The following is a 13634-nucleotide window of genomic DNA, read 5'->3' on the forward strand; positions in this document are numbered from 1 at the left end:
AATTTCTAAAATTATGTTTAAAATTATGTTTAAAAATTATGTTTAATTTTTCTAAAATTATGTTTAAAAAATGATAGGTTTTCATGGTAGAAGTGAATGGTAAGTGATGCTCTTGTGATTGCTTATTGGTTCACTAGACCAGTCCCGTCCAATTGCACTTTCTGAGGTGATGGAATGTTCTGTATATGCTGTGCCCAATACGGGGGTTACCAGCCTGTGGGGCTACTGAGCACTTGAAATACAGGAACTAAAGCTTTCATTTGATTTAATGTAACTTCAAGTTAAATAGACACAGTTGGCTGGTAGCCACTGTCTGGGACAGGTGGTTGTATAATCACTGTGATCCCAGACATACATTTTAGAGACGAGACAGAATATAACTGGTTTGTATTTTTTGCCATCAGGATGTTATGATTTTCCCCCTTGTTTTATTAACACTTTATTTAATAAAGATGTATGATCTAACTTCCATGAGATGATGTGTGGAGAGGCTGCTGAGGATTAACCTAGTGTCAGATAAATATCTTAGTGGATAAGTAGAAGTTCGTGATAATGAGTGGGTAGAAGACACCAAAGTCCAAATATATGTGTGTGTGTGTGTGTGTGTGTGTGTACATATATGTGTATATATATTTAGTCAACAATTATTTGACTGTTTAAGTGCTGAAACCACTGTTTTAGCTACTAAAAATACAGTCTGAATCCTGTTCACATTTTGGTCAGTCAGAATAGACATTCGGAGTCAGTTCAAGGTCTGTTGACATGTCAGGGAAGTAGCACATTGAATGTCCCTCAACTTCCCTGAAGCGTGTGTTAGATTACATAAATAGAGGCTTACCCTTTCTCACTGGGTTCTGCTGGGGCCCGTAAAAAATATGAAGGCGACCCAGGCACACAGAAGTCCACGTTGTGCTGGAAATGTTTGGCCAGTATTTCTTTACTTTACACTCCGTCTGGATTTAGTTTGCAGTAAGTTTTCCCCTTGTATTCATAATTTTGGGGGGAAGTATTGTGATACCTTCTTTTCATGTGTGTTTACTTTTCATTCCTTAGTTAATTGGAAGCACCTTGAGGTCAGAGGTTAGTTCTACAGAAATGCCTCCTTTTAAAAAATATGGCAGCCTTTGCAACTTCCATATTTTTCCCCCTGATTTCATCTTACAGAGGAGGAATGCAACCCCCACACAGGCTAACTTGGCCTTAATTAAATAAGCGAGTGATAAAATAATTCAGTTTCTTCGCTCTTTGACCTTCTAACTGATTCCAGCCAAAAGAGCTCTGAGGATACATAGTAGTATATCTTTAAAGCTGCAGAAATATTGATGATAACTTTGACAGCTAATTGGGAAATACCACTTTCAGCTGTATTTTCAGATGTAGTTTTTGCTTCTCAAATTGGGGGCATATTTGCCTGTAGGGATTGGGGTGCTACTCTGCAGGTTTATACAAACTCGGGATAAGTGTGGACAGTCTGCCCAGAGAGTCAGTTCACTTGTAAAATTTGGAAAGTAATGTCGAATAGTATTCTGTGGGACCAATTTTAAAAATTTTTGCGTTAAGACAAAAAGCAATGTAGTACAGAGTATAATGCACAGCTGTGTGAATTTCAGGGAGCCTTCAAAACAAAATTATTTTTTTTCCTGCATATTGTGGGCTGCTTTGGGCATACCATCACCATCCACTGCAGTGGAAAATACTAAGTAGAAATGTCTGAGATAGACTCAGCTGTGTTTTCAACCAGCAGGTTAGACATGAACAGGCCACAACTCCAAATGCAACTTATTGCAATAAAATTATAATGGAAAAGGGTGACCTCTCACTTTCCCATGCTTTCCCATAGTTTCTCTTACCATTTACTGTCCAAACAACAAATTTAAAGTCTGTCTTTTTAAATGAAAACTCACAGGCTCTCAGATTTTCTCACTTTACTTTCATCTTTCCTTTCCTTGTCTTCTTTGGACATTGATTAAAAGAACTAAGGGCAGAAAAATAATTTATACCATAGTGCAGTATGGAAAATTGGATATCTGCCTACTTAATTTGTAATATCTTTTATCCAAAGTGTATCTGGAGAGGCCTTAGACTTTAATTTTCTTTTAGTAAATTTTATAAGGAATTGTGGAGCAATGGAAAGATGTCTGCCTGAGAATAAGGAGATCTGGACACCAGTTTTGGCTTTGCAACTAGCATTTTGTAACCTTGGGACCCTAAGGTCTTCCCCATTTGGACCCTAAAATTATCTTCAGTTAAACAATAATATGCTAGATGACTTTTATTGTCTCCTGCAGCTCTAAAATGTCATTCTGCATTCCTAATCCTATGACAATTGATCGGATCCAAAGACTTGAGAATTTTAGTAAGTGACACTAAATTTAGTAACAGAGCTCTGTTCTTCACTTCATTGTTACAGTTGTGCTAGGACCTGTAGGGATACCAAGGGCATGCCGTCTTTCCATGCTTAGCTTCCTAGCCTATACCATATTGCCTATAATCCAACTTTAATTGAAATTGTGTCTCCTATGCATACCAAAAATGCATTTAGCTAAGTAAATACTGGGCTATGAAGGCCTTGAAAAACATTGAAACTGTCTGTTTTTGAAACCACTTCTGTTGAATTTTTATTTTGTGCCTTTTTATTAGCTTTCGTGCAACCAGGAAAATCGAATCTGTTATTGGTGCCCAAGGATTCTGTTCAGAGGATTCCTACCCTTCCCTTTATTTCTCAACTTGGACTACTCTTCTACGCTGGGCATGACTCCAAATGTCAAGACTCTCACCATAGCACAGTCTTTCGGGCAGATTATAGACAAGTAGTGTTAGGTGTCCATGATACTGCTGGAAGTGCATTTCTCATAGTATCCTACTGTTTCATGCTGGGAACTTTGGAAAGTCCCTTTGTGAAACAGAAAAGTATCTCACATCTCCGTGCTCCGTTCTGTCCCTTGTTTAAGCACTCGGCATCTTGTTCAGTATCTCACAATAGGCTTTTCCCTTGTCTCAATGATTATCTTCTTCTTTGAATACATCCTATACCCTGTTGCCAGGGAGCCTAAACTTTGAGCCCCAGCAGCATCACTCCCTTGTAAAAATCCTGAAGGCCTTTCTCCTACAATTTCATGTTCCTCAAAATCTTATCTCAGCCTGACTGACTCTTGGGCTTCATCTCTACCCGTCCCCTTCATATATCCTAGCATGCAAGCCAAGCGAGGTGGCCCACCAGTTATTCTCCAACACATCCTGTAGTCTCTAACCCACATCGTTTCTTCACTGCCTGGAAAGACTACTTTTCTCCTCCTTCCCCTTTACTTACCCACCTTTGGGGCTCAGCACAACTGCTGCTTCTTTCCTGAAGTGCCGCCCAATTCCCGCCATGCTTCCTTGCCGTGTCTCTCTTATATCAGAAATACTCTTTCTTTGTTCTTGTGGTACTCTTTCTCTCTTTCCCTAGAATGACTCAGAAAATGACTCAGATGTTAATGCAAAACTGTGAGGATAGATGCTGTGACTTCTTCCTCTTTATTCTGACCTCAGCGACAAGCAGAGTGTCTTACAGGTTGTATTTAATAAGTGTATGTTGACTTGAACTGCATTGAATTAGGGTAGGGTTAGTGTAATATTGCTACAGACTAGGATTTTTTTCTCCCCTATTGCTACATTTTTGCAAAGGGGGGAGAGTCTTGGCATCTCAGACTTCTGCATGGTGATACTTCTGTCTGGTGATAGGCAGAAGAGAAGTTCCTGGGGGAAGCAGCATTGACCATCCAGTCAACATACCTCCCTCATATGAGCTGCCATAAGCTTATAAATACTTGTTTTTGGAGAACACAGGCTTCAGGGAGGGATAATGCTTCTTTGGGAGGACACTTCATAATAGCTATAACAAATGCCAAGTGAAATTCATTGCAAATATTAGCTGGGATCTTTTCTTTATCCATTAAAGACTGTTCTTAATCTGCTCTTCGGCCACCCTTCTTGCCTCTTCTCCTCTGCTCCCCAGTATAAACCCTCCGCTTCAGGCTGCCCCACCTCATGTTCCCCAACCTCCCTCCCATCAATAACCCCAAACCTCGATTCATGCTTCCTCTCTCCAGGTCATTCGTTCATTCATTCATTTGGCACATATTTTATTTAGTACCTACCATTGGCTAAGGACTTTACAGGAACACATCTGTAAACACAAAGCAGAGTGTCTTACATCTGTACGCAAAAGTCCCTCTCTTTCTGGAGCCCATGTTTTTACTTATGATATGCCCTTTCCCTTTTCTTTCACTTCTCCAGATTCTAGAACAAGTTTGCCTTTCCCTTGAAGCCTTTCCTCACTGCTTTAGCCCAGGTTCTCCCCTGAATTCTTAGGGGTGCCTATTACCCTGTTCCTTCCTTTAGATAGACACTGTCTTGTGTTCTTTGCACTTTTTTATGTGTTAGTATCTTATCTCTTAAATACATTGTAAGCTTCATGAAAGTAGAGACCATGTCATTGGTTCAGGAAGAAGTTCGTGTACCAATGTACGTACTCTGCACGATCCACAGTGTCTTAAAACATTTGCAGTTTGGAACCCAATAAATATTTTTAATAGATTTAAGGGTATTTATTGCTCTCTGCTTTGTCAAGTACAACAGCTTGAGGCCGTGCTACGCTATCAGTCTTCAAAGCATTTTTTAAAGATCCTGCATGACTGTGTCACTATATGGTGCTACTATTTAATCTTTTGCCATGGAACCAGTCAAGTGCCAAGCACAACCTCTGCCCACACCTCTTCAACTGAGCAAATCACCTCTGCGATATTATAGATGATGTTTGTAGATCTTTACTGTCGCACTGATGCTGTTATTAAAAGAAGCAAGAGGCACCAGGGAGAGGAGGAGACTGCTAATTATGTCTTAGTTGATTCGTGAGCTTCTCTCTCCATTAGAGACTGATGTCTAAACCATCACAGTATCTTTCTCACCTTTCTTTCTGAGTTGAGGCTAATGGGTGTCCATCATAAAACTCATCTTGCTATTGGTAGGACCACAACATGAGCTTATGGTTATGGTTTTGACTGATCAATTACACTCATTTGCATGGTCATTTAATTATGGTTTGTGGCTTAAGGCTGGAGGGCAGTCTGTCAGAGGTTGTAGAGCTGGGCAAACACTGCTACTAAAGGGACCCAGCCTGTGAACTTAAGTTCACTGGCCTCGTGTGCTAACAAATTGAATGCGCTTCCATTTAGATTTAAAAATTGAGCTATAGGTTTTCAAAGAGTTTTTGTGTGTAGTGGTTATTTTATTGCAATAGTTGAGAGGCAGTATGTGTAGTGGTGAAAAGCGCAGTCTCCGGGGCCTTCTGCCCCAGATTCATATCTTGTCTCTGCCACTTACCAGCTGTGAGAGCCTGAGGAAGGCAGTTAATCTCTTTTTTAAATGGGAATAAGAACAGTACTTACCTTACTGGTTGCTTGTAAAGTTTAGATGAGTTTCTGTATATGGACATAGTAGGCCCATAAATAGAAACATATATATTTGGATATTAGAAAATAGGAATACATTTTTCTTTGTATTTTTCCATCCCTTTTTCTTTGAATATTTGGTTACTGTCCAACCTTTCTTATACCATAGAGAAAACTTGAGTTTTTAGCTATCAAGAAGTGGTCCAGTGACCTAGCACTTCCTCAGAGTTTTTTAAATTACCAGAGCTAAAGATATGTCTATTTAGATCTTACTTTTTAACCCATTTGTTGTATAATTACATAATAGCATTCTTAAGGTGCAGGTGTTTGTCAGGCACACTTTCTGAGCTTATTGCCATCGGACTATCCTTGACAGGAATGGGTTGATTTAGGTGGATTTATAATTAAACAATACACCCAAACTCAAAGCGAGTTGAGTAAAGCTGAGCTGCCGTGGCTGGAGGCCCTGGTGCTGGGCCGCAGGCTTAGTCTATGGCATGAATGAGAACCTAGGAGGCACATCAAATGAGAGGAAATAATACATTGGGAGGGAAAATCAAGAACAAACCGTTTACAATAAAACATATAAAGCATCATTGATGAGGTGTTTTTTTTTTTTTAAGTGCATAAATGAGACCTGATTTAATAGCTGTTCATGTGAAGATGTTCTCTGGGGGTTGACAGTGTGACACAGTAGTCAAAAACTTACAATAGTCTTAGATCATACGTGAATATAGAACCCAGAACCAGGGAGGTGATACTGCCATGGGGAGAACACAGCTAGAATATGTTTGGTTCTTCCTACAGCATTTGAAGAGGGAAATGGATATGCCACAGCAGAAACAAACCATGGAAACCATGAGGATATAGGATTTGAAAAGTCTCAGATGGTTGCAGGGGCTGAAGCTTTATTTAATAATGCTGAGACCAAAGGTATCAACTGATCAATGAATGAGCATGGAGTGTGCATGCTTACTAAATGTCCCAAACTGTTCACAACTAGAGGCAGGGTAATTATGGTATGTAGGGACTGGATCATCATTTGTACATACTAGGTGAGATATCAGGCAGAAGAGGATTATACGTTTCCCCCCCCCCCACTTTCGGGGTGGGGGGGCAGAATGGGAATCACTGTGTCGGGTTACACCAGGGGTCTGTGGGCGGAGGTGCCTGAAAACAGGCTAAGTCACAAGCGTTAAGAGAAGATATGATTCTGGTGGGATTTCAGCCTGGGAAGATTTGGGATAGTCTTACTGAGAGATCCATGACATTTTTGTACTTCCTACCGTATTTCCCTGAAAATAAGACCTAGCCGGACAATCAGCTCTAATGCATCTTTTGAAGCAAAAATTAATATAAGACCCGGTATTCTATTGTATTATATAAGACCGGGTCTGATATTAATTTTTGCTCCAAAAGACGCATTAGAGCTGATTGTCCAGCTAGGGAAACACGGTAGCTCTGGTTGTACCCTGTACTATGTATTCATCGTAACTTAGCTACTGTATTCATGAGGTTGTGGGAGAACTAGCTGTACAAACATCCTCTGCTACCAAATCTGTTTGGTTCCTGAGTATGGGTTAATTTATTAGTATCTATTTGGTTTCTGAGTGGTGATAGTAAGAGGCACCTGCTTTGGTGTTTATTCATTTGGGAGACTTTGGGCAGTATTATTACTGATACAACAGAATTCATTTCTTTCTGAATTATTCTTTTCGTCTCAGGCTCCTTTTTTTTCTGGTTTTAATGTGATTGCTGATATTCCTATCAGTCTTTCCTCTCTCCCAACTCCCACCCTTTTTCCTCTTGAGATGTTGATGTGTTCTTTCTCGTCCTCTAGAGACAAATCATGTTCTTTATGATTCGACTCAAATAAGTTCCTCTGTGTGGATGTGTGTCTATGTGTGTATGTGTAAATACAATATGTATATGTGTATATGCAGGAGCTATTCAGTGTGGTGCTAATAACGAGTGTGGTTCGATACAAGCAGTGCAGGGAAAGGACGTTTTTACGCAGATATGTAATTGATTTTTTTTGCCTTATTGATCTCAGACATAGAAATTAAAAAAAAAAAAAGCAGATGAAGTAACAATTTAAAAAATCCTATGAATCAGCCCCACTCTGTAGATTTCAGCTGTGTTGTGAGCTCAGGAGAACCTCATGCTGAGAACGAGCTCCTGACATAGTGACCTCATTCCCAATGCTGCCTTTCTCCGGCAGGCGGGCGGCAGCAGAAGCTGCACTGGCTGGCGGCGCGGGCTGCGGGCTGCCTTTGCTGCAAGCCTGACGGCTGTGTGTCGGTTATGATGAGACCCAGGCTTGCAAGGACTTGCACAGCAATTGGAATTTATGACAAATAGCTCACTGCAGCTAAACTTTGATCCAGTGTACAGTAAAACCGCCTGTTACACACAGGAGGGAGAGTCATCCGTCATTACCATGAAAAGCCAGCTTTAAAACACAGAAAAAAATGAATAAATAAGAGAGAATGTGTCAGGTTTATAATTATGGACTGGTGAGTATATGATGCTAGATCAATTTTAATGTGTGTGTTTTTTCTTCAAGCATCCGGAGGTATGTGTCCTTTTTCCTGATTTAATGATTAAAACAAAATAAGAGTTGGTGCTAATAATGAATGCGAGGGGACCTGAGCCCCTTGGAGAGGAGGACGCGCCCCTTGCAGCCCTGGGCTTGGGGTACATTCCCAGCCCAACATCTCCGCAGCACACAGACAAAGGAGCCTGCACACACACCAGAAGCTGTAGCTTTTCTTGGAGCGATGACTCATTTCAGTTCACAAAGGATTCTGGGCAGGGTAGTGAGAAGTCAGGTTGGCTGATCCGTCCCTATGACTTCACTTTGCAGAGAACCAGGCAGAAGAGGAGTGACACTGCAGATTCCCGAGGCACTGCAGCATGGGATAGGCATGGGACAAGATTCCAGCCATTCCATGCAAATAGGATAAATGAATGGTAAAGAGGATTTTTTTCCCCTAAAATCGTTACCAGCAAAGTACATTCACAAAGCCTTTTTAAGGGCTTTTTGCCAGCTTTTGAACTGAACTTGTACCCGTATCTCAAGCCCTGAATGGTAAGAAGAGCTGAGAGTTCTGGAACTAATTTTTTAAAAGTAGATCTACGAAGGTAAAGTACCAGATTCCTGTTGTGTTCCACGTGCCCTCAGTAGCCAATCTGAAATGCTTTCGGATATTAGTACTCGAAAGTTTACTCTTTCTTCTTATTCCAGATTCTAGGACGTCCATTTCTGTTACTGGCTCCTTCTTGTGCCTGGATGTAAACCCCTAGCATGCACCAGGCTTTAGCGTCAAAGCTACCTGGGGGATGGAGCCAGTCCAGAAAGGGTCAGGTAGGTTGCCCCTGCTTTTCTTTCAAGAGTTGTTGTGTGCAAAGAAATATGGTAAAATGTCTACATCCCCTTTGATGAGGGTGCACTGTCCTCTGAAAAGTGGTCTTGCTGTTACAATCTCCCAAAGCCTCAATCTTGAGCAGTCGAAGTGCCTCCCCCCGCCCCCGGCTGTCCTCCAGATGGGACCTCACCAGCATGCATCCCAGCGAGTCACCTCCGAACTGAAAAGTCAGACAGCTGTAGGATTTGCGAATAGGAAATAATTAAACTGCTTCAGATTTCCATCAGCTGCAACATCTCTGTCACTCCTCTGATGGAGGCGTTCAGTAAATATTATCTGAAATTTTTTCTTCTCCATTAATCCAGCCCCTGAAATGTGATGTGTTATTTGGCCTGTTAACCTACATGCAACACACTAAAATCCAAGAAAGCCTGATTTATTTGCTCAGGACTGCTTCCTACACTACTACCATCATATCAAGCCTGCTGGTAACCACTGAGGAAGTACGTAGATTTCATCGTAGGCTGCTTGAGGGTTCGGATTATGGCAGAGCTGTTTTCTTACAACATCCATGGGCTTTTAACACAAAAGCCTTTTTCTTTTTTTTTATTTTAATTTTTTAAAATAGTGAGATGCTAAAGTTTGGTCCTCGAAAGTACATTACATGCTATGTTTCCAAAGTGAAACTTGGCAAATCTAAAAGCATGGTTTTACCAGCTCATCAAATTTATAGTTTTAGCACTTTTTTTATTCGAGATATTTCTGAGACTGTGAAACTCCTTATGGAATTTGTAATAATAATGAGAACATTTCAAAATAATGCAAACTATATATGGGATAGACCCCTTGCACATCGCTTTTCTCTTTGCTCTCGTATTCATCCCCATAAGTCACCTATTCATGGAAGGAAAGAGTGCACCTGTCCTTTCTTCCTTTTCAAAGCTGTTTCTTCTTCAGGCATAATACTTTGCATTTTCAGAGCAAAGTGGAGGATGTTGAGTCAGTGTTAAAGTATCTTTGGTCCGGAAAAATACAAGCATAGTATGTCGAGAATAAAATTATACAAGTATAATGTCCCTGAACCCATCAAGTCTACTCAATCCTTATAAACCCTATTCAACGGCTCCCTCCCATATGAAGCACTCCCTGATTACACCCAACTGGAGGTCATTTTTTAGTCCTATTATAGAATTAATTTCTCTCTCTTTGTGTGTGTGTGTGTGTGTGTGTGTGTATATATATATATATATATATATATATATACATACATATATAAATAGATAGATAGGTATAATTACATATTAATACATTTTTATGATAGAATCAATTTGCTTGTCATTCGTGTATTTTCTTGTTATATCTCCTAAGGGTGTCTTAAACAGTAATTTGAATATATTTCAATTGCTTAGATTTTCACACATTTATATCCTGTTTTCCCAACTAAATTCTAAGCTCATTGAAAGCAGGGATGAAAATTTATGCCTTTTTCTACAGTTCTCATCTCTTAGGTGTTTTCTACACAGGGAAACGACTCAGTAACTAGTTGATTAAGAAGAGAGGCAGTTTAAAAAAGGTTAATTTGTCACAAAGGGTGGGAATGATCTGTTTTGTTCATTTGAAGAATCTTCATGGGGTAGATAGCTATGGTAGACTCAGGAGTTATGCATTAACTGTAGAAATGATGGTTGTTCTTAAGATGCGGTGACACACAGTGCCTTACACTGCTTGTAAAGGATTGTTATTTTTAAGAACAAATGGAAAGGTGGGCCCTTAACTACGGACATTGATGATGGTTTACTGACTTAGGAAGGATAATGTTATTGGGCAAGTTATTCTTAAGTAAGACGTGTGTGAAAATCTGAAAGTTTGCGTGGAAGATTGTTTTTTTGAATCCTACAGGATGTTTTCCTTAGAAGAGAAAACCAGGATGGTTAATAGCACCCCAGGTTTCATCAGAAATTAACTGCTAATACACCGGTCTTTAATACTAAGAGGACTTACTTAAGTGCCGAGTTTCTTTTTTCCTTCTTAGGTAAAAGATTGGCCCAGTCAAAATTTTGAAAGAGGCCAACTTTCTTCAATATTTTTGATATTCCTGTAATGCTCTATCCATATTATTTCCTATGTTCTAGTGACCTTCTCTCTCCAAAGTTTCTATGTAATACATGTTTCCCATTTGCTTTAAGACCGTTCTCTCCTGGCCCAATAATATATCCCAAATGCTGTGTGTGTGTGTGTGTGTGTGTGTGTGTGTGTGTATCTTAACTTTTCTGCCTCCCACTCAAAATATTCCATTCATTCAATGCTCATGCTCACAGATAAGAATCAAGAAGTGAGCAATCTGATTAATTCGTACTAGTGTAAGAAAGAAAGACCATTGCCCTCCTAGCCTTCCCACAGATGTCTCTGTTTTTAAAAAAAGGTTTCTTCCTAGGACCAAATGATTTTCCTATTGGTAGAAATTCAAACACTACAAAAGAGTAACTTGAACAAATTTAGATGGGCTTGGGGAAGATAATTCTAATACTAACTGCTATTTATGAAATATTTATTAGGTCTCGGGGACAGTGTAAGCACTCGCATCCACTGTCTCATTTAACCCCCTCGAAAACTATGTAGTAAACATCACTATGTACACTTTATACAAGAAAGAAATTGAGACTCAAAAAATGAAATAACTTGAAACAATTCACACAAACTAATGAGCAGAACTGGACTCTGAACTGAAGGTTTTGACTACGTTTTGGAGGGAAAAGTCACTTGTTAGTACAGTGAGTCGGGAGTTTTCCTGTGTGTCTCTTCTGCCCTCTATTCTTTCATCCCTATACACAGTTGTGTAGGTTTTTTTGTAACAACCTCCATGGCAGTTTGAAGGGGTGGTAGGTTGTTTAATTGTTGGAGAGTCAGTAGTAGTCATTTAATGTAATTTTGTTGTAATTTGGGAACCATCAACATATACATATTTGGACTGTATTTAATTAGGCCTTCTTGTTTCTATTACAATTGTATTTTACAGAAATCAGTCACAGTATCATTGTGATACCTGAAATGATGGAGCAAAGAACACAATTTTGAGAAACAGCTATGGTGATTCTAACTTTTTAAAGAGGGAAAAAGGATGACCCTGGAGATTCTAGACTGATTTATTCGTCTATAGTTGAGAAATGCCATCAATGGAAACTGGAGCATCTAAAATGTTTCCAGTGTTAGGCTAAGTTCTGATATAGAATGGAGAAGGAAGAGAAGTAAAATAGGAATTTAGATTCCATTATACTTGATGCAGTTTTAATAAAGTAAAGGAAAGTACCGTATTATATAGGAACTCTTGTTAGCCAGGTGCCTTACAGAATGGCATGCCATCTGAAAGATCGTATTAATTGTTCTCAAGTAGGACTGGTATTTCATCATGATTTTATCCTTGGTGGTAAATGACTATAACATAGCCCCCGGATGAGGGACTTGAGAGCAGGATGACAGCTGGTGATAGAAAACATCTTGGCAGTTAGCAGGGTCTTACCTTGCCTTGTCTATATGTGTAGTACCTGATTAGTCAACAAATCTGAGTGCCTGCTGTGGGACGAGCACTCTGCTAATCCTAATGCCTAGCACATACTACATTTGGGTGTTAATGTGGAGTCTTAGCAAAAGTTTGAAGCATGTAATTGGCCTGATGGCTCATATTTCCATCCTAACTTTCCAGCTACAAATCTATTACAGTAGCAGAACGGTCTAAAAGTGTTGAAAGGTTTATGACTAGAGAAGATGTCAGTTATCATTCTGGTGATGGTGGAGTTGGTTCCCTGGCTAAGGAGGTCTCACCCATCACTGTCTATTGACTGCCCTTCTCTACCTGATCCTTCACTTTTTCTGACCTGTCTGTCTCTGCTTATCTTATGATGCTTGTTTATCAGTGGTCAGTAACAAGAGCAATAGCTAATATGACTAATGAAAACTTGTGGACTGGAGATGATAGGTTTCTTTTGTAAACCAGTGAGCCATTGATTTGTTATTTCACTTGGCTGCATTAAACATCTCTACATTAGACAGACTGATAAGCAGAAATATTCTAGTGATGTGGTGGCCATAACCCATTTGTGTGTGTGTGTGTGTGCGTGTGTGTGTGCTTGCACGCGTGCACCATGTGCCATCATTCTGGCTCTTACTTAACCTTACTCTCAGTAGAGGTTTCTTAGTAAGTCATAGCTAAAACGGACACCATTAACTTTAATATTATTAGTGGGAGCCTCTTATTTATGTCTCTTTTGAATACAACAATTTATTCAAATAATAGCTTAGGAGACTTATCAAATGTTGAAATATAGCATTAGCAAACTTTAGAGGACCTGTTATAGATTTCTAAATGTTCTTAAATTCTTTTTTATGTCAACTTTCCTTCCATTGACTATTTTAATGAGGGCTCAGCCTTAAATTTCTGAAATCAGTGGCATTTAAACCAAACATACCATAAATTGGTAAAAGTATCTTTTTTCAATGCCAGTTTTCTCTTAAATTTCAAGTATAAACATTTGAAAGTCAAGTTCAATAATCTGGTTTCACAGGAGAGCTGCTTAAAACATAGCAGCATGTGAGTTAATGGGATCTGTATGCTCTGCCATCCTGTAGAGTCTATGAGAAAATGCATAAGAAGGGAATATGTGTGGTGCTTTTTTTTTAGAAAAACCTTTTAAAAAATATTGTAGTGGACCGTCTGTTAAAAAAACCGAATAGCACTTATACGTAAAATTGAGGTTAATAAATTGAACTCAATTGTAAAACAGAAGATTTGTCTAATACTTTGCATCAGAAAAGTTGTTTACTAACCTCAGAGAGCTTA

General features: G+C 39.4%; 1 protein-coding gene across 4 annotated transcripts in view; it reads left to right on the forward strand.

Annotated features, from left to right (window-relative positions):
• Positions 1-13634, forward strand: part of STOX2 (storkhead box 2) — a 113482-nt gene that overhangs the window by 71773 nt on the left and 28075 nt on the right. Inside the window, exon 2 of one of the 4 annotated variants that reach the window (XM_081045716.1) lies at positions 8680-8799. The exons of 2 other annotated variants lie outside the window; for them this stretch is intronic. In XM_081045716.1, coding sequence (XP_080901842.1) covers positions 8775-8799 — 25 coding nt within the window. In that variant the 5' untranslated portion in view covers positions 8680-8774. Of the gene's footprint in view, positions 1-8679; positions 8800-13634 lie in introns of those variants that run through there. One more of the 4 variants, XM_081045717.1, reaches the window with a different exon arrangement.

The sequence above is a fragment of the Rhinolophus hipposideros genome, assembly GCF_964194185.1.
Source record: "Rhinolophus hipposideros genome assembly, chromosome: 4".
Classification (NCBI taxonomy): domain Eukaryota; kingdom Metazoa; phylum Chordata; class Mammalia; order Chiroptera; family Rhinolophidae; genus Rhinolophus; species Rhinolophus hipposideros.